The following is a 25,199-nucleotide window of genomic DNA, read 5'->3' on the forward strand; positions in this document are numbered from 1 at the left end:
GCTAATTCTCAACCGATCGGAAGACATTCTGGGTGTCGAGATGCTAAATGTCAACCAACAATGTCGTTTTCACACTTAACAATTGTAACACTCACCCCCAGTTGCACGTATGTCAGTTAACGTTTAATCACGATTAAATGCTATACTTTAATCGAGATTAGCGCTAACCGATGCATTTTGGTTGTACATAACAGAAATTTCAAATGATAACACCGATTAAACTAACCGGCGTAGAATTTTTAATTCTGATTAGTTAGCACCATTTTAACGGTGATTAGTTGAAATGAGGAAAATTTGGTTGCACAAAGGTAAAAATCGAAAAATAACGCCGGTTAAACTAATCGACGTAGAAGATTTTTAACAGGTCATTCACGGGGAATTAAAACCAACTAACGCCGATTAGGTACCTACTGATAGATTACTTCCAATTAGTTTTTGGTAAAAAAATACAAAATTCAAAGTATGAGCTTAATATATGAATGAATTTCATCCGTTAATAAGATAGAGAAGTGTATCTAGCTGATATTAGCATTAAAAATTTGATTCTGATTTTTGAGGATAGTTTTCGATCTGGTTTGTCTGCAGATAGCACTTGGCACTAGCGACAGACAGAACATTTTTATGGCGCATACCTAATGAATGGTCACCGCTTCAATAACATAACGTCAATTTTGTGCCATTTGTTCAGAATAATAACATCTGTCGGTTAAATTACAGTGTTGCCAGATTGTGAAACCGTTGAAATCTTGGTTAGTTAACCGGAAAACTTAATCGGGATTAAAAACTAACCGAACAAGAATGAATCCGTAAAACTAACGCTGATTTGTTAATCAGCGTTAATGTTTATAATTATTTAACAGACGTACGTGCAACTGGCCCTCAGAATTGTTCAGTGATTGGCAATGGATCAGCTGTTGCTGATAATTAGTCAGAGGATAATTCTATTGGCTGAGGATCAGCTGTTGCTGATAATTAGTCATAGGGCAATTCTATTGTCTCTAAGCATCAGCTGTACTGATAACTATTAGCCAGAGGACAATTCTATTGGCACTGCATCAGCTGTTGCTTATAACTAGCCAGAGGACAATTCTATTGGCACTGCATCAGCTGTTGCTTATAACTAGCCAGAGGACAATTCTATTGGCACTGCATCAGCTGTTGCTTATAACTAACTAGCCAGAGGACAATTCTGAATGTCAGCCGAAAAGTGTGAAAACGGCCATTCTGGATGTCGGGTCGTCGCAAAATCGTTGTCATGGATTCAGCAATCCAGCAATTATCACATTTTGTGAACTATATAATAATTACAGTATAATTATTATGCTAAAGATGTGGATAGTTTATCTGCACTCAGGCTCTTGCCTCTTGATGGGTTCTTCACATTTCCTCAATGCTTTGTTATTGCATAGCTATTTACTGCTTTGATGATGTAATGAATTTAATTATTTTTTTTATTTCAGATACAATATTTGTATCTTCTAAATTAGAACAAATATTAGGACTACATCGTTCTTAACATATAGTAAAATAAGTTTTCCTGTAGTGTGGTGGAAGAGTTGGTGAGATGTTGTGATATCTATCCATAATGAAAACACTAGAATTTTGTCAGAAATATCACTAATTTATTGTAATGTATGTAATTTTACAATAAATTAGTGATATTTTTCTGACAACATTATTCATTCAGTTTTCATTATTTTTTTATTGCCTACAACCAGAGAGAATTTTTTTTTTTTTTTTTTTTTTTTGATTACGTCCTAAAGACTCCAGTCATGGAGTATAAGACAAGTCATGTTATTAGGCTACATAATAATTCTAACACTAAGTAGTTCAACCTAGTTTAGGTTTGAAAGGAATTCTTGTACACTATAAAAAGCTTTATCAACTAAATATTTTTTCATTTGTTTTTTGAAAATCTTCAAATCATCATTACTTTTCAAGATTTGAGGTAGCTTGTTATAAAATTTCCTACCAATATAATCTGGTTTTTGTTCAAATAACCTACTATTGTGACCCATTATATGATAATCTTCTCTGTTTCGCGTATTATACTCATGAACATCTGAATTCTGGATCACACCACTCTTTTTCACATGCATTACAACTTCATATACATACAAAGATGGCACAGTTAATAGACCAAGCTTTTTAAATAAAGGCCTACAAGAGTCTAACCTATTCACTTTCTCTATACATCTGAGTGCCTTCTTTTGAATCTTAAACACTCTGTCCATATTTTGTTGAGATGAATTACCCCATACTAAAATAGCATACCTAATATGAGATAGTATAAGTCCATGGTAAGCAGTTAACAGTAGTTTTTTATCATTCAGCCTAGCAAGCTGCCGCAGGACAAATACCCCAGATGATATCTTATTACATATCCTCTCAATGTAAGGATGCCATGTTAATTTCCTGTCCAATAAAATTCCCAAGAATGCTACTTTCTCTTCTTGGTCTAATTCATTTTCCTCTACAAACACATTTATTTCTCTATCCTCTACTGAATTATATTTACTTTTGAATTGTAGGAATTGACATTTCTTACTATTTATTGTTAATTGCCTTTGCTTCAAGAATTGGACAATTGACTGTACTCCAGTAAAAGCATTTATTTCTAGACTATCTAATAAATAATTGTTAAAGATAAGCGATGTGTCATCAGCAAACAACAGAGCTCTGTGATCTTTTAACTCTTTTGGTAATTGGTTGACATACAACAGAAACAGTAAGGGACCCAGAATTGAGCCTTGAGGTACTCCAGCCTGGACCTCCAGTTTTTGAGATTTAATTTTTACTATTTCATTCCCATCCACCTTGGTAAGCTCAACACACTGGTTTCTACCAGAATGTTGTTGAAGGCTAAAGGGGGGGGGGGAATGGTCTGTTTACCGACCTTTTTGCTGAGCTGCAGCATTTTGATTCTATTGAGATCTTGATTTTTATGTTAACACCTTGCTTACAATGTTTTCGTTGCTATGGATGTTGTCAGAAATATCAGTAATTTATTGTAATGTATGTAATTTTACAATAAATTAGTGATATTTCTGACAACATTATTCATCCAGTTTTCATTATTTTTTTATTGCCTACAACCAGAGAGAATGTTGTTGGAGGGCTAAAGGGGGGGGGGAATAGACTGTTACCGACCTTTTTACTGAGCTCCAGCATTTCGATTCTATTGAGATCTAGATTTTAATGTTAACACCTTTCTTACAATGTTTTCGTTGCTATGGATTTGCAAATAAAGTCAGTCCACTGACTGCTTGAATGTTGACCAATCCATTTACATTTATGAAAGTATGTTTTGTGAATTAAGGTACTGTACAATAAATTGCGACGAAAATGAAAAATCATAATTATGATAATTTTCAAAATAAAAATAGGGAGGAAAGAACCACTACGTCTGTGATAAATAAATAGTCAGTTCATTGACTGGTCAATGGTGTCCAGTTAATTAAAATTTACGTTTAGTCTGTGAATAACGATATAATAATGATAATGATGAGATATGAGTAAAGAAAGAGATTACGCATTGTCACAATACAGTATGGATCGATGTTAACTCTACATAAACTCTAGACTGTTCATTTTAAATTAAGGTTGAAAGCAGTTTTATTTATTTATACATTTTTTATTGTACAAAACACTCTATAAACATAATATAATTATGACATTGGAGGGAAAACTAGGCTGAGCCTGTACTATTTCATTCCAAAAATTTTGATAAAAAGTTAATTTTCTCTAAAGCTTGAGTTTATGAAATCACACACTGCTTCGTCACTTCATTTTTGGTCCAGGTAATAATAATGAATTAGGAGAATGCATGTTGTTTACACCTGGATTGTATCCTATCGTACATAAATGAAATAAAATAGCTCTGAGTAGAATACAATAGAATGGCTATTGAAAAGGCTTCAACTTACGAGAAGGGCAGTTTGAATGTAGAACCCAAAGTAGCTGCTCTTGAAGATGACGTCATTCCCACCCCACCATCTCCCCCTTCTATTGGCATTGTTGATGACCGATGTAGCGGCGCTCTCACTCCCACCTTCAATCAATCAATATAATCAATCAATCGATCTCACTCCCACCTTTAATCAATCAATCAATAGAAACAATGCAATAGTAGAACAGTCAGATCACAGACCAAATAAATCCATTCATCTATGTGCAGTGAGTTTAACTTCGGGATTGGTTGAATAAAGAGCATTGTTGATATTTATACAAGGAATTCAAAAAGAATATCAATATATCCAACATATCGATCAGTCATTCAAAATCATTCGTCAGCTCAAGATATTTCTATTAAACCTATGAAAAGGTCAAAGAGCTGGGATGTATCATTAATTTCTAAAAGTATGTTTCAATTGTGAAACAATTCACCTTGTTGCATCTTGTAATCATTTATTTATTTATTCAATCATTCAGAATTATACAACTTGTAGAAAAGTACCACATGCTAAAGCCTAAAAGGGTTTCAATTCTAATTTATATATCAATCAAAATATTCTAAACTAGCTGGCCCGGCGAACTTCGTACCGCCAAATAGTTAATGCATCTCATGACAAACTTTAGCTGGATGCACACCTGAGGAGGCGTTATGCGGCATTTTGCATTCAGGTGCTTCTTGCTTATTGGTTTTGAATAGTAGATGCTATTATTCATATTATTCCAATTATTAATTTAATGGATTTTATGTATAAAGATAATTTTCCAACTGCAAAATAAATAATTTACTAAAAATCAAATAATTATAAACGCCGAAAACATCACAATTATTCGAAACAAAGCAAAGTCTTTAGCGCATGTAAAAAATTTAGCCTGAGATCGTACTGCAGGATGGTTACACACAGAATAGTCATTTTGTTTTTAATCGGGGCGTTTGGAATAAAATACATGGGCGGTTATGGAGCAGCACACACTCTTGTCTACTATCTACCGATGGCTGTTGGATGACGCAATGATTATAATAGCTGATTTTTATTTCTGTGTGTGGCCAGCTCACAAATCTTCTCCCATAAGGATTACATGCGAACTTTGACAACTTAGGAAAAAGCCCTGAAGTCGGATTATGAATTTGATAGGCCATAAACCTGGTCCTGAACATAACGAACACAACTAAAAAAATCATCAATTTCGGCGCACACATAAAAAAGTTATCGAATGTCAAAATTTGAGGCTCGATTTTCATTTACATAGATTATATTTCACTTTGTTTCACTTTATCTGGTTACATTTCAATTCACATATTTAAATTTTGAAAATACTTCATATTAACAATAAAATGAATAATAATTATTATTGAAGGAGAATCCAAATTGAATGCTGGAATAAATGCAATTTCTCATTAATTCCATCTGTAACAATGAAATGGTCGAATTTACCTCATTGCAAGGCGATTCATCTTCGACATCCCCATCATCGTCATACTCCCCGTACTCCTCCTCCTCTTCCTCACTCTCCTCCTCTTCATCATCACCAGCCTGATGGAAAGTAGCACTCCTCACCACCCGTGTGTTCTTCCTGACATCAATCCAATTTAATCAATCAATCAATCGACATAATCAATTCAAACTATTAAGCCAATAAGGACAGAAAAATCAAGTCAATTATTTATCAGAGATTGTCAATGGTGTAATAACCGAAACCGGTCTTTCTAAGTATCAATAAATCTGTGGTTTTTGACAATTTCTTAGTCTTTTTCATTTTATATGAATAATTACCACTATATCAACTTCTCAACTACACAAAAGTCAATTATTATGAACCTTATAAACCTTATATTATTATATCTGTTGCGTGAAGCAACTGATTGATTATACATTCCTTATAAGTAAGATGAGAAGATGAGACAGACGGAGAAAAATCGAACTTGTGCATGTCAGACATGAGCAGACATATGCAGGCAGACAAACGTCAGCGCTGCAACATTCCAACACCAAGAGAGAAATTTTTTTCCCCGTCTGTTGGTTTGTTAGTCCAGTCACTATATAGGCCTTCATTGGTGCTTGCAATCTATAATGTAGTTCTGATTTTGTAATCTATTATTTGAATGTTTAAGAAAAGTCCAGAACCAATTTCTTCATGCAAAATTTCCTTGTGCTAGATACAGGGTGGCCCAAAAACCTCGTATTTTCGGTTCATTTTCCAGCTATTTCTGCTAAATCCAGTAATCGGACAGTAAAATTTGCTCTCGTGTTTTTCTTAGATTATAGATTCTGAAATAGCGGTCCAAAATCATGCATTATAAGTAGAATTCGGTCGAAAATTGGAAAATTTATTGTTTAGTGTACTTAAGCTCATATTCCAATACACCAAAATGTCAATTTTCTATATTCAAAGCTATGTATATAAGCAACCTGTTATTATAAAAGAAATTTCTTGATCTTGACAGAGAATCTCACTAACACAACATATTAGTTTTGCAATTGATCCATTTGTATTATCAAGAAAATATTCGTAGCTAGTATGTACGGAACTCTCGTTCTGCTAACAATTTTACCTAGTAATTATTTTAGATGTCACTATTATAATTTATTTTACTGCGCTTTTTTGTTCTTCAATTTTTTTATAACATTTATTATTCTTCTACTACCGTTTTTTTCTAATTATTTTAAAATTCTAATATTTAAATGTTCATTCTCTGACTCGCGCGCTTTAAGCACTTGGGTTGTGCAGCATTTTGTCTTCTTCAATATTTTATTTCTATTATCCTTTAATTTCAATTTTTCTTCTGCTTATTGTCTTTCAAATTACACATTTTTATTCTGTTTCATTTCCTATTCCGAACTTTCTGTTGAAACTCCAAAAAATCAGTCATAGAAAAAAGATAGCAAAAGAATATATCCCATGGTATAGGGTTCATGTTCAAAATTTAAAGCCTATTTTTTTTGTTAACTAGCTGATTACTGTTGAATACTGTCTATCATAACTGTTTTGGCTGGGTGAGAGTGTAAGAACGGTACAGTATTAGATTAGATTAGAGTTCGTTATTAATGTATGTTACAATATTATGGCTTATACACTAATTTACACAAATGACAGTATTGCTAATTATTCAACGAATTTCATAAAATATGTAAAATTAATCAATGAGAATAAAGATTGAATGCAATTTGAATAACGATGATATAATATTTTTATGTAACGTAATCGGCGGCGTTTCAACAAATAATTGTCAATTCTCTGAAAAGGATATAAGAGAAGTATGAGAGACTACCAGCGTCACATAGCCTCACGTAAAACAACTACTAGGACTATCGGCTCGAGTTAACAGTTAAATTTAGAACATAAACGACTTATACCATGGGATATCTTCTAATGAAATCTTTCCTCTATGGATGCTCTTACAGATGTGACACCATGTGAAGCTGTGAAAACTACTATAAGAATCAATGGTATTGAACGTGTGGTACAATGCGAACACTCTCATGAGAGCTGATGTATTGAAAATGTGACACAGTGTGAAAATTTCCATAAGAACTGATGCTTTTCTTTGCCTGGATGAAAGAAAATGCATTGTTACCTTAACTTGTGCGCCCAATTGCGCCTGTCAAACAGGTGAGGTGCGCCCGTCGACTGATCGTACTCTATGTTCGAAGCACTCGCTACGCGTGCATCGCGCCCGCGGTCCGAAAAACGGCGCGAGCATTTCTGCTGACCGCGCGTTTCTGCTGCCGTCTGCTGTTCCGGGTCGTCAGTCAGTAGGGCACCTAACCAATACAATTCATATTCAAATTATTTGCACCACATATAACAGAAAACACTTTACAGTTTTATAATACTAATTTAAACAGGAAACACAGGACATAGCTAGATTAAAATCAATTAGAAACTTACATTGTTTTCCAAAATGATGTAAGTTTCTAAGGGCCGTTTGCACAGTATAAGTTTAAGCTGAAGTTTAAACCAAATCTGGATTTGGGAATGAATTTTTTTCGTTTAAACTAAAATTCCGTTTGCGCAGTATCAGTTTAAACTCTGGGAAAGTTTAAACCTCCAAAGCAGGAGGTTTAAACCAATGTACCTAGAATACATTAGAATACCCTGTATTCTAGGTACATTGGTTTAAATCAAATAATTTGGATTAATTTGACATCCGTGAAGATTTGATGGGGAAAAAGCTGATGGTAAATTATCTTTAGGCCGGTTACAGAGCTCGACCGATCGTCAGTGCTTATGTACCATCCTGATCATACGCATCCATACATCAGTTTTACACATTCAGAGCTCGACCGACCGTCAGTGCGTATGCACCATCCTGACTATACGAAACCATACATCAGTTTTTCTGAATCACAAAATGGACGCCTTTACAGATTGTTTAATTGCAGCTCGTAATCGTAGATATCAAGTTCACCTGTTGGTCGCCCAAAGAGCATTTCAAAGGGAATTTAGTATGCCTATCATTATATACATCATTGCTTGGGGTGAAGATATATTTTTAGCTAGCTCAGAATGTCCATCAAGAATTTTGATGAGTTATTTCGAGCTTGTATTACCATTGGGAATACTTGCAGTCACTTTAAGCTACGGATCAAATAAATGTAGATAATATATGATTTTTTCAATAAAAAATTTAGAAATGATTGAAGAAATGTATAGAAAAACTCTGGATTCAAATATGACACTATTGATTGAATTCATTCATTACGTTATTCAATTCAATATCAGCTGATTGTCGGGCAGATGTGTCAGCACATTGGTTATATTGCGACCCTAACACCTATCAGCATAATCAAAAACCTAACCTCCTTTCACTCATTTTTTGCAGACACAATGGCCCATATGAATAAAGTTGAGCATTTGCTTATACTTCTAAAATATGGAGCATTTGCTTCATTTTCTATGAATCAACGTGAGCAAAACCTTTTGCTTATGCTCATAGAAAAAATAGTTTGAGCATTTGCTCAAAAGTAAAAGCTTATACTCAAAATTGTATGAATAAACTAGAGCATTTGCTCAACTTTTGGAGCAAAAAGGTGAGTCTAGTCTAGAGCAGCTTATCACCTTTTGCTCATAGTAAAATGGCTCAACTAATTCGTATGAGGTAGAGGAAGCTATACCAGATACGATCACAACCAATAGTTGAGAACTATAAAACTCTTTTTAGATTCAACCATGATATATATCAGCCTCATTCATAACGAGAATAATTTAGGGAAATAACTTAATGACGATTGGCGGCTACATATTTAAAACTATCATGATCATACTATTTTCAGAGTACATTTTCCTTTGTGTAAATTGTGAAATTTGATTATTTTTTTAGAATTCGTCAAAACAGCTGTTCTGCAGGTAAAATATCTCGACTATGACAATGTGTTCTTTTGAATAAACTGCTCTACCTACCTACCAGAGGAGGAGGTTACAAAGTCCATTTCTCAAGGATGGGGTTGACCCCCTGTTAGTTTCCCTGGAAGGAGACTCATGCCAGTTGATAGAGCTGATAAATAACTATAATTATGATATGAATTTGAAAGGAATCGGTCAAGTCATTTTTGAGAAAATCAACAAAATCCATTTTTCTCAAGAATATTACGGAGCTCCTGCAATTTTCCCAGAAATGAGACTTATGTCAGTTGATAGGGTTATGAATAGCTATCCCGGGTATAAATTTGAAGAAAATCGTTAGCCGTTTTCGAGAAAACCATGAAAAACATGGTTTTTTAGCCATTTTCTGCCATTTTGAATTGAATTTCTTACTGTCGGATCCTCATGGTATAAGGACCTTGAGTTTAAAATTTCAAGTCAATCGGTTAATTAGGAATGGAGTTATCGTGTTCACAGACACACACACACACACACACACACACACACACACCACACACACACACACACAGACCAAAACCCAAAAATCATGTTTTTGGACTCAAGGGACCTTGAAACGTATAGAAAACTTGAAATTGGGGTACCTTAATTTTTTTGGAAAGCAATACTTTCCTTACCTATGGTAATAGGGCAAGGAAAGTAAAAAAGGGTACTTGATAAATTTTACTGTGTTTCAATAACTTTAGATGCTCTATAAAGAAACATAACTACTCGCAGATTGTATTCATTGTTTACGGGTTTTGTAAACGTTACAATGATGTATAATTTTGACGAAATATACTCAATTAAATTTTACTGTCAATCCAAAAAGAACTACAACGGGGCTGTGTCTGTTGGTCCTTCCCCAATTTAATGAAATGTGTTTAGTGTATCATTGAATAAACTCACCCAACGGATCATTCTCGGTGACGGGTGTCGTACGGGCGGGCGACTTGATCGGCGATCGACACGTCAACGACTCACAACTCGCCTTCTTTGCTCCGCCATCTTGGTTCTGCGATCCGCCATTTTGTTGCTGCTCACCGTCGTCGTCTAGCGGCAAGTTTTCGCTGACTATTTGCAGGTTGAGCAGATTGCTGCCGCCGCCGCTTGCGAAAAGCGACTTTGCGGCGCGACTCTTTGACGCCGCTTTTGTTGCGCATGCGCCGCTCTCTCCTTCTGGCGGCTGCTGCTTCAGTTTGGCCAGTATTCCGGCGTCGTTGGCAAAGCTTTCTGATCTGTCAATATAATATGATGAAATAAGATATCTGGGAGTAATGATTGACCAATACTTGAAGTGGAACTCCCACATACGCTTTATTTGTGAAAAATGTAAATACATTTCCTATAAATTCTATAAAATAAATAAAATCTTAAATCTAGAGTACCTTAAAATGATATATTTTGCTTTTGTACAATCGTTAATACAGTATGGTCTAGTCGTTTGGGGTGGGGCCTATGATAACCACTTTAGTGATTTATTCATAGTTCAAAAGTGTATAATAAAAACAATATTGAATAAACCTAGGCTGTATCCAAGTGAATCTCTATTTTTTTATTTCAAAGTTTTGACAGTAAGGCAACTTTATTTCAAGAGACTCTTCAAACATATAGTCAAAAATAAAGATAAATTCTGTAGGATTGATAGAACATTTTACAACTTGAGACCAGACAGTTCGCTGAGGTATGTTGTTATGTTGTTCAAGATTCTAAGTTGAGCATGTTAAGAAGACAGTTGATGTATATGAGCTCTAGATTTATTAATATAATACCATTTGATATTCATCAAAGAGTAGATTTGAAGGGAATAGAGGCTTGGATTAAGGAAAAGTATCTCTTTTCCCTGGGACCTGAATGGTGGTAATAATAGCCTATATTTATTTATTTATATATATTTTTCAAATCAATCTCTATTTTATTTTTTGTAATTCCTGAGACCTCAATGGTAGTCATATTTTTCTTATATCTGTTTTTTTTTAGTTTTTCCTATTGGAAAATCTTCTCTCTCTCTCTCAACATTCGTTATCACGCTTTTGTTTCTTGCAGTGAAGTATTTTTTTTCTTGTCATCAACTCGATTTTGTATTGTAACTTCTATTTTGTTTCTAGTTTTTATTTTAAATTGGACTTTTTGCGACTCCCACCAGCGGTCAAAGACTTTTCTTTTGCTGGTGGTGCCTGATTCAATTTTTAGTTTTTAGTTCTCGGTAGTTGATTTTATTGTATTCTCTTGTAACAAGTATTGATTTATTAACCTTGATTTGTTGCATTGTTAAATTCTGGAAATAAAGAATTGAGAATTGAAATATAATAAAACAATCAAATTTCAATTTAATTCATTTGCCATAAAATAATACAGATTGATAGAATGAATAACTTACAAAATGACACTACCGGCAAAGAACAACTTGGTACAGCAAACATGTCAATAGAAAGAAAAAAGAGCTTATTCAAACCACTAAAATAAATAAAATTTTGGAGACTAGGTCACATCTCAATCTTTACAAACGATAAGACAAAGTAACAAAATTAAAAGCAAATGACAAATTTAAAAAGATAGAAACAAGGAAGCTATAACAAATATTTTTTAAAATCTATAACACAAGATTGAAAACATTAAATAATGGAGATAGATAATTGAAAATAAACATTTATCTTAATCCAATCCAGTATAAGATTCATTATGGATTTTTGTAATTCTATTAATAATGAATGAGTTTATAAAACTTACCTTAATAAATTATAATAAATAATAATTAATCTATTATTAATTTGATAATGAATAATTATAATAATAGTGGTAATAGTGATTAATCTATTTATTCAGTCTTGATAATGTCGAAATGTCTTGAAATGTCGCTTACCGAGAAAAGTATTTTTTCTATTTTATATTTTAAGTTAAGTTATGGTGCAATGGACAAAACAGAACAATCAGTTACAAAACAATTTAGAATTTGATAGTATTTTATGCTTGGATTTGAAATTGTTATTTATGATGTTAGTTAAGTGGAGAACAGCTTGAGTGGTAGACTTACCAGATTGATCCCATATTGATTACTATGAATGAATTTTATTTTATCTAGGAAACAAACTAATATAATTTTATTAGATTTTTTCAGAATATTGCTGATTAGTTTTTTCTAATTAATAATTTTTTTTCATTTTCTATTTTTTTTCTAATTAATAATTCATCATATTTTTTTCTGATTAGTCATACATTTCATTGAAAAATAACTAAGTTCCATGAATATTATGTCTAATAAGATTTTAAAAATATTATCTAAATCAAAAGCTATAGCCTATACGCTGATAATTTATCAAAATATTCTACATAAATAACGTTATGATGTAATTCAATTTATTATTATAAGTAAGAATCCAGAATTATTCAGACTAAGCTATATACGCTGATAATTTATCAAAATATTCTACATAAATAACGTTATGATGTAATTCAATTTATTATTCTAAGTAAGAATCCAGAATTATTCAGACTAAGCTATATACGCTGATAATTTATCAAAATATTCTACATAAATAACGTTATGATGTAATTCAATTTATTATTCTAAGTAAGAATCCAGAATTATTCAGACTAAGCTATATACGCTGATAATTTATCAAAATATTCTACATAATAACGTTATGATGTAATTCAATTTATTATTCTAAGTAAGAATCCAGAATTATTCAGACTAAGCTATATACGCTGATAATTCATTAAAATATTCTACATAAATAACGTTATGATGTAATTCAATTTATTATTCTAAGCCAGAATTCAGAATTATTCAGACTCCAGCAGACATGCTGGATTCCGTGTATGTTGTTTGGATGTCGATTACACATGCATTTATATTTACATAAATGTCATACTAAAAAAGCCAATGGATTTTTGACCAAACCGTACCTCAATTATATCAGTGATTGGTTTTTGTTAACGAGGATAAATTTTTGTGTATCTATTAATGCTAAACCGGATTTTAGATTGTAAAATTTTGTTTTCTCTATTTTTTTCTGGTTTTTTTCATTATTTTTGGTTTTCATTTTTTATTACTTATGCTTACTTTAAAGAACCTTTTTCTGTTCAATGATGCTCCTGTAATGCGGACGTGACCTTGTTATCAAGGTCATTTGCATGCAGTGTTTTATTTCGTACAATGTATTTTTCATTTCTATGATTATGTATGTATATTTCGATTATTGAAAATATTTTCTTGTGATAATGTATTTTGTATTTTGGCGAAATAAAGTTTCTTTCTTTCTTTCAAAAAAAAAAAATTATCAATTTTTCAAATATTTTTGAAAAACCATTTTAAAAACTTATAGGTCTATAATTTCCGGGTCGTGTAAGATCACCAGCATTGTAAAGAGCAATCACTTTTGGAATTTTGAACTTTTTTGGGAAGTAGCCCGATAGAAAACATTTATTAATTAAATATTCCAACGGTTCAACTATGAATTGAGACATTTTTTTTCAAGAACATTCCCGACATACCATCAACACCATGAATTTCACCGCCAATTTTTAATAGGAGAAAATTGCGAAAAAATGAGAATAAAATTGATGAAAATCTCACCTGGAAAGCTGGCGGAAACAATCGTCCTGTCTACTCGAGGTGACGGTAGGTTTGGGACTGGCGGGGGGATGCACTGGCTGAGCAGCCCCTGAGGGGGGGATGCCACTGCGGGAGCACCCCCCACTCATCAACTCTGTGCAACTCCCGCTCCGATTCCTCTGTGGAATGGTGACCGCACCCTCCTCCAACCCTCCTCCTGCTCCACCACCTCCTCCTCCACCGCCAGTCATCAGAAGACCGGCACTGCTGTCAACTGTACAACATTTTTTTTTTAAATATTCAGTCAATTTTCTATTCTTTATATACACAACAAATGAAAAGGAACAGAGAGATAGCATATTTTCATGTACAGATTACTGTAATTGACCGAGCGAAGTGAGGTCTAAGATTCAAGTCGACGGTTTGGCATTTCTCTTAATGTTTAAATGTTTATATGTTGCGCATTTACGGCGAAACGTGGTAATAGTTTTTCATGAAATTTGACAGGTATGTTCCTTTTTAAATTGCGTGTCTACGTATATACAAGGTTTTTGGAAATTTTGCATTTCAAGGATAATATAAAAGAAAAAAGGAGCCTCCTTCATACGCCAATATTACCGTAAAAATCAGATTATAGAATTATTCATCATAAATCAGCTGTCTAGTGGACCATAATACTACCCGTTCAAAAACATCGAACAACTTGAAAATGTATCTTTCCATCAACGTTAGTAGACAGTTGCAGGCAGACCTGATAACAGCGCTCACACTAACATTCCGAGACGACACGTCACGGTACGATAGGACAGAAAGCTCTATATTAAAATTGATATTTTAAATTGATAAATTATTTATTAATTTTTGAGAAAACATAACAACAGGTCAATATAACTTACTGAGCGCAAGGTCTACTGTTCACAGAACTACTAGTATAAAAGGAAAAAGGAGCTTCCTTCATACGTCAATATTAGAGTGAAAATCAGATTATAGAATTATTCATCGTAAATCAGCTGACAAGTGATTACACAGATGTGTGGAGAAGCCAGTCTATTGCTGTATTTCCATAAGGTCTATAGTTTCAATCAGGTACTTGTGGATGAGAATACTGCGTGAGGTCTACTGTTCACAGAACTACTAGTAATGAAGTTACAACAAATAAAAAGAAAGATGCCATATTTTTGTGAATAACTAAACTGCACCATAGACAAAGAAATAGCATAAGAGTATATCTTATGTGGTACATGATGCTTTTGTTCCAAATTGCACGTACACGCCAAGCCGAGTATTGTCGATTACTACTGTCTTGGCCGGGTGATATACAACACTGTAGACTACTGGAGTGATCCATGGTCTAGTGGATAGAGTGCTTGCGTAGCATCCCAGACATCCCGGGCTCAAACCCTCTCATTACCAAAAGTTTTTTTAACCAGTCACTCCCGTGTTATTGGATGGGCACGTTAAATTGTCGGTCCCGGATGAAGTATGACAGTCGTGAGGCCCATTGACGGCTTAAATGATATATTCAGGCGAGATGGAACCTATCCGCAAGGGACACCCTACCAACAAAATCCATACAAATTTACTTTTGACTACTGAGAAACTACCAACGCCACATAACTTCACGAAAAAGATTAACGTGGACTATAGGCTTAACATAACAGTGAAATTCGGAGCATAAGTGCCCTATACCATTACACCTGGACATCTTCTTATGCTCTCAATTTTCTATGGTGCTACTTAGGCTAACCAATCACGTAACGGTCCACCGTACATTTTCAACGAGAACCAGCGCTGTTGCCACGTCGTAGAAAAAGATAATAATAAGAAAAATCTGGTGTGGCGCACTCACACAACTTTCCTTGCCGTTATGAAAATTGATCACCTGACGCTAGTGTTCTCGCACATCTCAAGTCCACTATTTAAAGATATGAGACAGCTGGTGATAGGTCAATAACGCTGGAAACACACGAGGTCTGCTATCTCTGCGTAGTGAATGATTTAATCACATTTTCTCGAATTTCAAGCTTATTTTCAATTTTAGGAGGAAATGTTACTGGACATTAATTGCAGAGATTTTCATGCTCAATCTTTCCCACCTGAAATTAATTGTTTAAATTGTATATGAAGGCTGATAATTGAGAATCTAAAATGGAACTTTGCATAGATGAGGCGGAGCTCCTGAAATTTTTACAGTTATGGGATTTGTTGCAGTTGATAGAGCTTATCAATTACTATTTCAGGTATGAATTTGATCAAAATCGTTGAAGCCGTTTTCGAGAAAATCGCGTAAAACCGTGTTTTTTACAACATTTTCTCCATTTCAGCCGCCATCTTGGATTGCATTTGATCGAAATTGTTCGTGTCGGATCCTTATAGCGTAAGGACATTACGTTCCAAATTTTAAGTCATTCCGTTAACTGGGAGATGAGATATCGTGTATACAGACGCACATACACTCATACACACAGACCAACACCCAAAAATCATGTTTGTGGACTCAGCGGACCTTGAAACGTGGACTTAGAAATTGGTGTACCTTAATTTTTTTTTGGAAAGCAATACTTTCCTTACCTATGGTAATAGGGCAAGGAAAGTAAAAAGGAGCGAGAAGATTAGGTAAAATGATATGAAAAAGTAGTGGAAGAGAAATGAGAGAGTAAAGGAGAAAATAGAAGAAAGATCAACTTACAAGTTTGCTGCTTGACTGCCGCACCGGGACTTAGCAGCGGCAAGCCACTCGGCCTTACAATGCTGCCAACTCGCGATCGAAATCTGTCGAACTTTTGCACAGAAAAGTCCATTGAATTGGCAATATTGGCAAGGGAATGCGACCGGCAATCTGCAAATAAGTCAACCATTATAAATATATAATCATACATCAACAACGACTGGGCAGAAAATAGAATACATAAAGAGTGAGAAGTATGAATTCAATTCAATTTATTTTTACACACACATACAAGTTTGATACTGAGATTAACAAAAATAATACATATAGGTTAATTACAATGAAATGTTTCATTTAAAATATTAATAGTACGTCGTTTTCTCCCTGTGGGAAAAAGTTTGAAGCCCGAGGCAAAGCCGATGGCAACAATTTTCCTGAGGGAGAAAAAGTATTTTTCGCTCGTGATGTACACAACATTTACATTTCCTCCATCTACATTTTTTTATAGAAACTGCAAATAAAATCATTTTAATAACTTACGTATTGGTGACAATGTTTCCTAACAACATAACCTAAAATCTAAAACCTAAAAACCGGTCGGCTGATTGGCACTGCCGATTGCGCTATCTATCGGCTAAAGTTGTAACAATTATATCAGCTGAGCGGCTACCAAAAATGGCTGACTCCAGATAACGCGTTTCAGATTTGAATTGCAGATGAAAAATATTTGTTGGCTGGTATTTTGAATAGAATAAAATATTTTTAAAATTGTATAAATTTTTATCGTCTACTAATATTAAGAATATAATATCATACAAACATATATTTCATGAGTTGATCAAATTTCTTGTTGTGGTATTGAATTAAGTTGACTCAATGACATACACCTCTATTACGCTTTCTCATCTGAGCTTAGAACTTCTAACCTATTACAATGTGAGTTTTTGAAATAGAGATGCTTCCCATGTTATTTAAATGGAGTCACTTTTCCTCCCTAGGGAGTTTTTCTGTTTTTTACTACCGAGAGCGAAAAAGTGACACTTTAGTATTATGTTTCAGGGAGTAAAGTAAGTACTTTAGACAGTAGGTGGAGGAAAAGGTAATTTCACGGTGGGTGTGATTGGGGGTCCTACTAAAATTGAAAATACTACTTTTATTGACTTAAAAATACAGTCAATCATTTTATACTTATCAGGTGATCCAATTACAAACCAATATTATTATAATTAATTATATTACATTTACATCCCATGAACCAACTATGAAGAATCTGGTCTGCCATCTTGGATCGGCCATTTTGAATGCAACTTAAATTTTGTAAACAGGAAGGGGGTCATGTGATACATGATTTCAATACGGAATTTCAAGGCAAAACGAATGAATGGCGAAAACCGCACATCATTATCTCAAACCGTTTGGAAGATATTCACATTATAAATCAATTCCATCAAATCAGAAATGAAATAGATAAGTGGTATTGATTAATAATGTGAATATCTTTGAAACGGTTTGAGATATTGATGTGCGGTTTTCTTCGATGGCGGACCAGATTTTAAATTTTAGTAGGGTCCCCAATAACAACCACCGTGAAATCACCTTTGTGTATGACATATTAAGCCGTTCTCGGAATTTTCACCCACTCTGTATATTTTTCAAGATAAAAACCTTCGCAGAAGATAAAATACACGATAAGAATAACGATTATAAGGAGATTATTTCAGTTTTAAGACTGAATCCACAACAGTGATGATGCATTGAGATTTGGGTGTTGTGTCAATAGAACCATAGAATAAGAATAGAGGAATAGAGATTCAGTCACCATCTTAAGAAGTGATGCGAGAATAATTCATGAACCGCGCTAGTGTTGAACTTCACTATCTGTATGCGAATCTGTGGAGCTTCGTGGATTCGCACTTGAAAAATATAAGTATTTGAAAGGCGAGACTCAAGCGTCACAAAGCTTCAAGTCAGAGATCTACATGGATGATTGGCTTGAAATCAAAACTAGCACCTTTCCCATGAGAAATCTGTCAGTACCTATGTTTTCTCTATGATAAAACCAAGTAAAAGTATATTGAATTATTAATTTCAACCACATTATTACATCCATTAATATTAGATATTATTCATGACACCATCATTCAATTTGAATATGTTTTATTAATTTCAAACACATTATTACATACATTAATAGAGGATATTATTCATGACACTATCATTCAATTCGAACAAACATTGACTTGTACACAGTTGAAGTAGAATTTCTAAAAAGTTGATTGATAAGGTTAGGTAGGATAAATCTTCATTAATATAAGTTAATAAGCGGGATAAGGTAGAGTTAAATAGCTTAATAGTTATTAGTTAATTCAGTTATTCAGCTGTGACAAACCAGGTTAGTTTATACCCAAAAAAACCCTTAGAGCCGGTTTCCGAGCTCAGAATTTAGCCAAGTTCTAGACTTTTAACAGCTGGAGTTAGAAAATTGGCTTTCCGAAACGGGGCGTCGTCGTAGTTTTTATGATAATCTTAATTTTCTCATTTCTATAATTAGAAAAGTTTTTTCCTTGACCAAGTTAAACATTCCTAAATAATTCTAAATAGCTGAAACTTTACACTATTTTCTCTTTATTAGATTTGGTGCTCAATTTTATAGTTTTTTCTCAAAATTTAATTCAAACGTGGACTACCACTACGCCCCGTTTCGGAAAGTCAATTTTCTGACTTCAGCTGTTAAAAGTCTAGAACTTAGCTAAATCCCGAGCTTGGAAATCGGCTCTTAATAATTTTTCAACTGATGATGCAGATTGTGCCAAGGCAAATAGATATAGTGAAGTTCACTTTAAACTATCAGAATATTTTTAATGGGAAGTTTATTTATAAAGTAAATCTCACTGCAGAAGGTCCAATGCTCAAGTTTCTATAAACAGGGTTTTTCAGAAGTAGTGTCGAAAATTTTAGAGTATTGAAAAACTCAGTGGTTATCCTTATAGCTGCCATTTTGTTTTTTCTCAAGGAATTTTCCACTCAAGAACGAAATGTTGTATTGATCTGAAATTTGGCATGAATATTTATGCTATAAAGACTCAACTTTTAAAATAAAATGAAAAATGTTGTATGTACATTTTCAAAATGGCGGCCATTTTAAATTTTTTATTGCAAATTTCACGAAAACCGTTCACTTAACAAAAAATTTACAACAGACAAAAAGTTAGCAAATTTTATCAAGATTTCAAGGATTTATTTATTAAGACTGATCGAAGAATAACAAAGAAGTTAGTTATTTTCGTACTGCATGCATGACCACTTTCACCATTTAAACATGAATATTGAATATTTTCAAATCTAATAATTGTATTTAAGATGAAGCTTTGAAACTCGGTATGACTCCATGTGGCCATACAGCTGATTTGACAATGTTTTTCAGATGATCTTGTATGTCTTGTGCATGCATGCAGTACGAAAACAATTAATTTTCATGTTATTCTTTGATCAATCTTAAAAATAACGTATCCTTGAAATCTTGATAAAATTTACTTACTTTTTGTCTCTTGTAAATTTTCTGCAAAGTGAACGGTTTTCGTGAAAAATGCCATCAACAATTATTTAAAATGGCCGCCATTTTGAAAATTCACTTGAAAATGTTTTATTTCATTTTTTTAAAGTTGAGCCTTTATAGCATAAATATTCATGCCAAATTTCAGATCAATACAACATTACGTTCTTGATATAAAAATTCCCATGCGAAAAAACAAAATGGCAGCTATATGGATAACCGCTGAGTTTTGGACACTTCAAATACGAAATTTTTTGTAGTCTCCTACCATCCAGGAACAATACCCTAGAATGTTCGACACTGCTTCTGAAACACTCTGTATAGTGAGATTCCTCATGAATAAACAATTGTTATTCATCTATTAGTTATCTATCACTGTATAAATAAATAACATAAATATACTATTTTTCAACCAATACAAATAGAAATTGAATTTCACTGTAGCTGTTACCAGATAAGTTTTTCACCAATATAAATTTTTCAATAATATTGTAAAAGATTGCTTTTCAAAGCTGGATTGTTGTGGTTTTGACGGATGCATTGTGTAGGATCCTCATGCACCATAATCCCTGTTATGTTGGTAACATTGATGACCTACCATGACTCTCAGGATTGCCAACGTCAACCGATAATTCCAATGTTTTTGACTGGTTTTGTAATTCAGGCACCTGTATAGTGACTTCCATTAGGTCCACCTCATCTGCACTAGTTACTGGCTGGCTAACACCTATTCAATTAAAATGTTTTTCAATTCCATTATGATTTTCGTTCGATCCTAATAAATAATATATAATTATTGTTTGTACATTTATTTCAAACAAAAACTAATTTGATTTTCTGTTTGGACAATCAAGAAAGAAACATCAATCTTGACAATCCAAAGGTTTTATTCTATAATTCTAATTCAAAGGCTTTTTGTTTCCAAAATTACTGATTTTGCATGATACTCCATCGTTAACTCTACATTTTACAAATTAAAGACTAGCAGTGTATTTTTGGTTTAAAACTTACTCACTTTGACATCGGCTATGTAGTTGCACCCAGTTGACGCCTGTGAATTCACAGTTCCGCAGTTCTAATGGAATTCAAAATTGATGAATTTTACTTCCATTTTATTCAAAAGAAATATGGCTATTCAATTATAGACTGCTGTGGCTCAGTCAGATAAGGCCGGGATGGACTTATGCCAGAGCATGCTAAAATTCCACAAATATACGAGATATATGTTGGTTGAAGCTCACACAATGACCACCAGGTGCGTTGGTGACCTTGCTACACACAATTAGCAGTGACTTCAGATACAATATGGCCACCCCATTATCAATATGCACCGCGTTAGATTATCGATCAGTCATTTGTTTCTTGAGCAGTGAAGGTGTCAAACCAATGGAAATTCGTCGCAGGATGACAGTACAGTATGGTGATTCATGTTAGTCCAGAAACAAACATCACAATCAATCCAATAACAGGAGTCTTTTCGCAATGCATTTTCAAAACTATACTATAATGAGGACTTGATGCAACCACTTGAACATTAAAACTCAGTTTCTGATGCAGGCATCTGGTTTCATTTTGTCAAGTTTTCACTAAATCAAGTTTTCTGTTTGTCAAGTCGTCAGTTTATAAAGTTTTCAATTAGTCAAGATCTCAGTTTATCAAGTTTTCAGTATGTCATGTTTTCAGTTTGACGAATTGAAAACGTGATAGTTTGTCAGTAACAAACTTGAAAGTTTTCAGTTTGTATTGTTTTCAGTACTTTAAGTGAACTGTTCACTCTCTGGTCAACTTTTTACCTATATTGTTATTTCAATATTTTTACCATACAGGCTAGTTGATTGATTTCTGATCTTTTACAACAAGTCAGCAATGTGATACTGTGCTTGGATAGTCGTAGATAAGATAGTGTATACAACGGCTTTATAATGAGGGTCTTTAAAGCACTCGTTAGAAGTTAAAGCACTCGTGCTTTAAAGACCATCATTATGAAACTGTTGTATAAACTACTATTTCAACTGACCTGGAGCATTGCTGGCATTGGCAGTGGCAGTGAGCGAAGTGGCACTGCAGATGGACGCGCCGTCTCCGTCTTCGGTGGCAGTGGACAGGCGCCGACGGCGATTCGCCATCTTGCAGCCGGCCTGTCGGAAGCGCGCCGCACCCAGAACTACGTTCCTAAAAACATTCATTCACGTATCAAATAGTTTTTAAAGAATCATAACCTCTTTTGGATTAATATGCAATCAAAATTCGGGAATGGAATGGTAAGGGTTATAAACCTGTTTTTCCGTTTCCAATCATTTTATGATTAACCTTCCGGTAGTCGCGCCCTACTCAATCACACGAGCAGTCACCTGTTGTAATTTGCACAACATCCAATTTTCCAAGTGTTATGTACTCTATTAACTGTCAAAACATATTAATTAATTGTATAATCACTCTTTCCATCTTATTAGATTATTTACGCCTAAGAACATTTGGATAAGACCATTTCATAGCCCAATAAGGTACACCAAGCAAAGACATCAATTCTGTGTTAATGGTTCGTTTACAGTCTCTCCCTATCTTATGCACTGTCGCGGCTAAATGGCACCTAGAGACTGAACCATTGCTCGGTTGATACTGCAACTCAGTGGAGTAATGGGGAGAAAGTTTTGGAATGCATAGGTGACTCATTAACTGACACCACCCTATCCAATAGTTTTGTATAGCAAAAAAAACTGACACTGTTGTACATATTACAACAGCGCGACTGCGGAAGGTTAAGTTGTTTTGTCATTGTTGAATAAATCTTCTATATAATAAGAGAGAGTAGGGTTGTGTTTGTTCGTTTGTTCGCATCAAAACATGTCAACTTGTGAATTGCATACCGGAAAAACGGGAAGGATTTAGATCTCCAAATTTTTAACATAGATTCTAAAAATATCAATGTCGTGCACTTGGAAGCCCAAATTTCAATTTCCTTCTAGATTATTCAGAATTAATGTTCAAATTCATCTATGCTACCGTACATGAAGTTCCATAGCCCAAAGTGTGTTTTTTACTTTCCTTGCCCTATTACCGTAGGTAAGGAAAGTATTGCTTTCCAAAAAAAATTAAGGTACCCTAATTTCATGTTTTCTATACGTTTCAAGGTCCCCTGAGTCCAAAAAAAATGATTTTTGGGTGTTGGTCTGTGTGTGTGTATGTGTGTGTGTGTGTGTGTGTGTGTGTGTGTGTGTGTGTGTGTGTGTGTGTGTGTGTGTGTGGTGTGTGTGTGTGTGTATGTGTGTATGTCTGTGAACACGATAACTCCATTCCTAGTTAACCGATTGACTTGAAATTTTAAACTTAAGGTCCTTATACCATGAGGATCCGACAATGAGAAATTCAATAAAGTCCAATTCAAGATGGCGGAAAAAATGGCGGATAATTACTAAAAAAAACATTTTTTTTACGTTTTTCTCGAAAACGGCTCTAACGATTTTCTTAAAATTTATACCATGGATAGCTATTTAAAAACCCTATCAACTGACATGAGTCTCATTTCTGAGAAAATTTCAGGAGCTCCGTAATATTCTTGAGAAAAATGGCGGATAATGACTAAAAATCCATGTTTTTCACGGTTTTCTCGAAAACGGCTTCAACGATTTTCTTCGAATTTAAACCATGGATAGCTATTCATAAGCCCTATCAAATGACATGGGTTTTTTTCCTGGGAAAATTGCAGGAGCTCCGTAATATTCTTGAGAAAAATGGCTCACGTTCTCGAAAAAGGCTCTAACGATTTCCTTCAAATTTATACCATGGATAGCTATTTATAAGCCCTATCAACTGGCATGAGTCTCATTTCTGGGAAAATTTCAGGAGCTCCGTAATATTCTTGAGAAAAATGGCGGATAATGACTAAAAATCCATGTTTTTCACGGTTTTCTCGAAAACGGCTTTAACGATTTTCTTCGAATTTATACCATGGATAAGCTATTCATAAGCCCTATCAAATGACATGAGTTTTTTTCCTTGGAAAATTGCAGGAGCTCCGTAATATTCTTGAGAAAAATTGCGGATAATTACTAAAAAACCATGTTTTTCACGATTTTCTCAAAAATAACTTGACCGATTTTTTTCAAATTCATACCCTGTATAGTTATTTATCAGCTCTATCAACTGGCATGAGTCTCCTTTCTGGGAAAACAATGGGAAAGTGCATCCTTGGGAAATGGACTTAGTAACCTCCTTCTCGTGCATGAGGTAGGTAGGTAGCGCAGTTCATAAAAAGAACACATAGTCGAGATATTTCATCTGTAGAACAGCTGTTTTGACGACTTTAAAAAAATGACGACTAAAAAAATCATCGAATCCCACAATAATTATTCACACAAAGAAAAAGTACTTTGAAAACAATTATGTATACACAATATACAGAAGTCTGATCGTAGTTTCAAATATGAGCAAGGAAAGTTGTGTGAGTGTACCACACCAGATTTTTATGAGGAGGTTATAATGCTGTTACAAGACTAACATTTTCGAACAGCAGTGTAGCGCAACGGTTAAACGCTAGCTTACGGAGCGATGGTTCCTGGGTTCGGATCCCGATGCTTCCCAATTTTTTTGTTCTTAATTTTTTTCCTCGAAACGTATTATTATCAATCAATTTTTGAAGGAATTTGTTTTCATTACAATTGAACTTGGATTTTATCAAATAATTATTTTTAATGTAAAATTTTGCCACCAGTACAAATGAAATGGACATAGTCTTCATGCTGTAGGCCTATCATTGGCCTTCGTTTGTAGCATTCGTGATGTAGGAAAATTATGTTTGACACATCATCACGTCTGAACTACTGGACTGATTGATTTGAAATTTTGAATAAAGATTCTTCATTAACCGAGGATGGTTATAGGCCTATTTTCAAATTTCAAACTTTTTATTACCTACGTCAAGTTTTCATTTTGCAGTTTTAAAATAGACCCTTGCGAAACACGGGTTACCTACTAGTAGATAAATAAAACCCAATCTTAGGCTAGCCACTAACAGTAGAACATGGAATGATTCACATGACGCCATAATTATTGTTGCATCATCTCAGCGAAAAACTTCGAGGAAAATTTTTTGAGCTTAGGTTTTTGTA

General features: G+C 34.0%; 1 protein-coding gene across 3 annotated transcripts in view; it reads right to left on the reverse strand.

The window, feature by feature from the left end:
• LOC111050922 (DENN domain-containing protein Crag) overlaps positions 1-25,199 on the reverse strand; it is a 136,478-nt gene that overhangs the window by 40,216 nt on the left and 71,063 nt on the right. For 2 of the 3 annotated variants that reach the window (XM_039435678.1, XM_039435677.1), the window contains exons 16-23: positions 22,109-22,263; positions 20,690-20,818; positions 16,560-16,709; positions 13,892-14,144; positions 10,222-10,550; positions 7,529-7,715; positions 5,388-5,526; positions 3,927-4,051 (exon numbers count right to left, since the gene is read on the reverse strand). In XM_039435678.1, coding sequence (XP_039291612.1) covers positions 3,927-4,051; positions 5,388-5,526; positions 7,529-7,715; positions 10,222-10,550; positions 13,892-14,144; positions 16,560-16,709; positions 20,690-20,818; positions 22,109-22,263 — 1,467 coding nt within the window. The remainder of the gene's footprint in view (positions 1-3,926; positions 4,052-5,387; positions 5,527-7,528; positions 7,716-10,221; positions 10,551-13,891; positions 14,145-16,559; positions 16,710-20,689; positions 20,819-22,108; positions 22,264-25,199) is intronic. The other variant, XM_039435679.1, reaches the window with a different exon arrangement.

This window comes from Nilaparvata lugens, chromosome 9 (assembly GCF_014356525.2).
Source record: "Nilaparvata lugens isolate BPH chromosome 9, ASM1435652v1, whole genome shotgun sequence".
Classification (NCBI taxonomy): domain Eukaryota; kingdom Metazoa; phylum Arthropoda; class Insecta; order Hemiptera; family Delphacidae; genus Nilaparvata; species Nilaparvata lugens.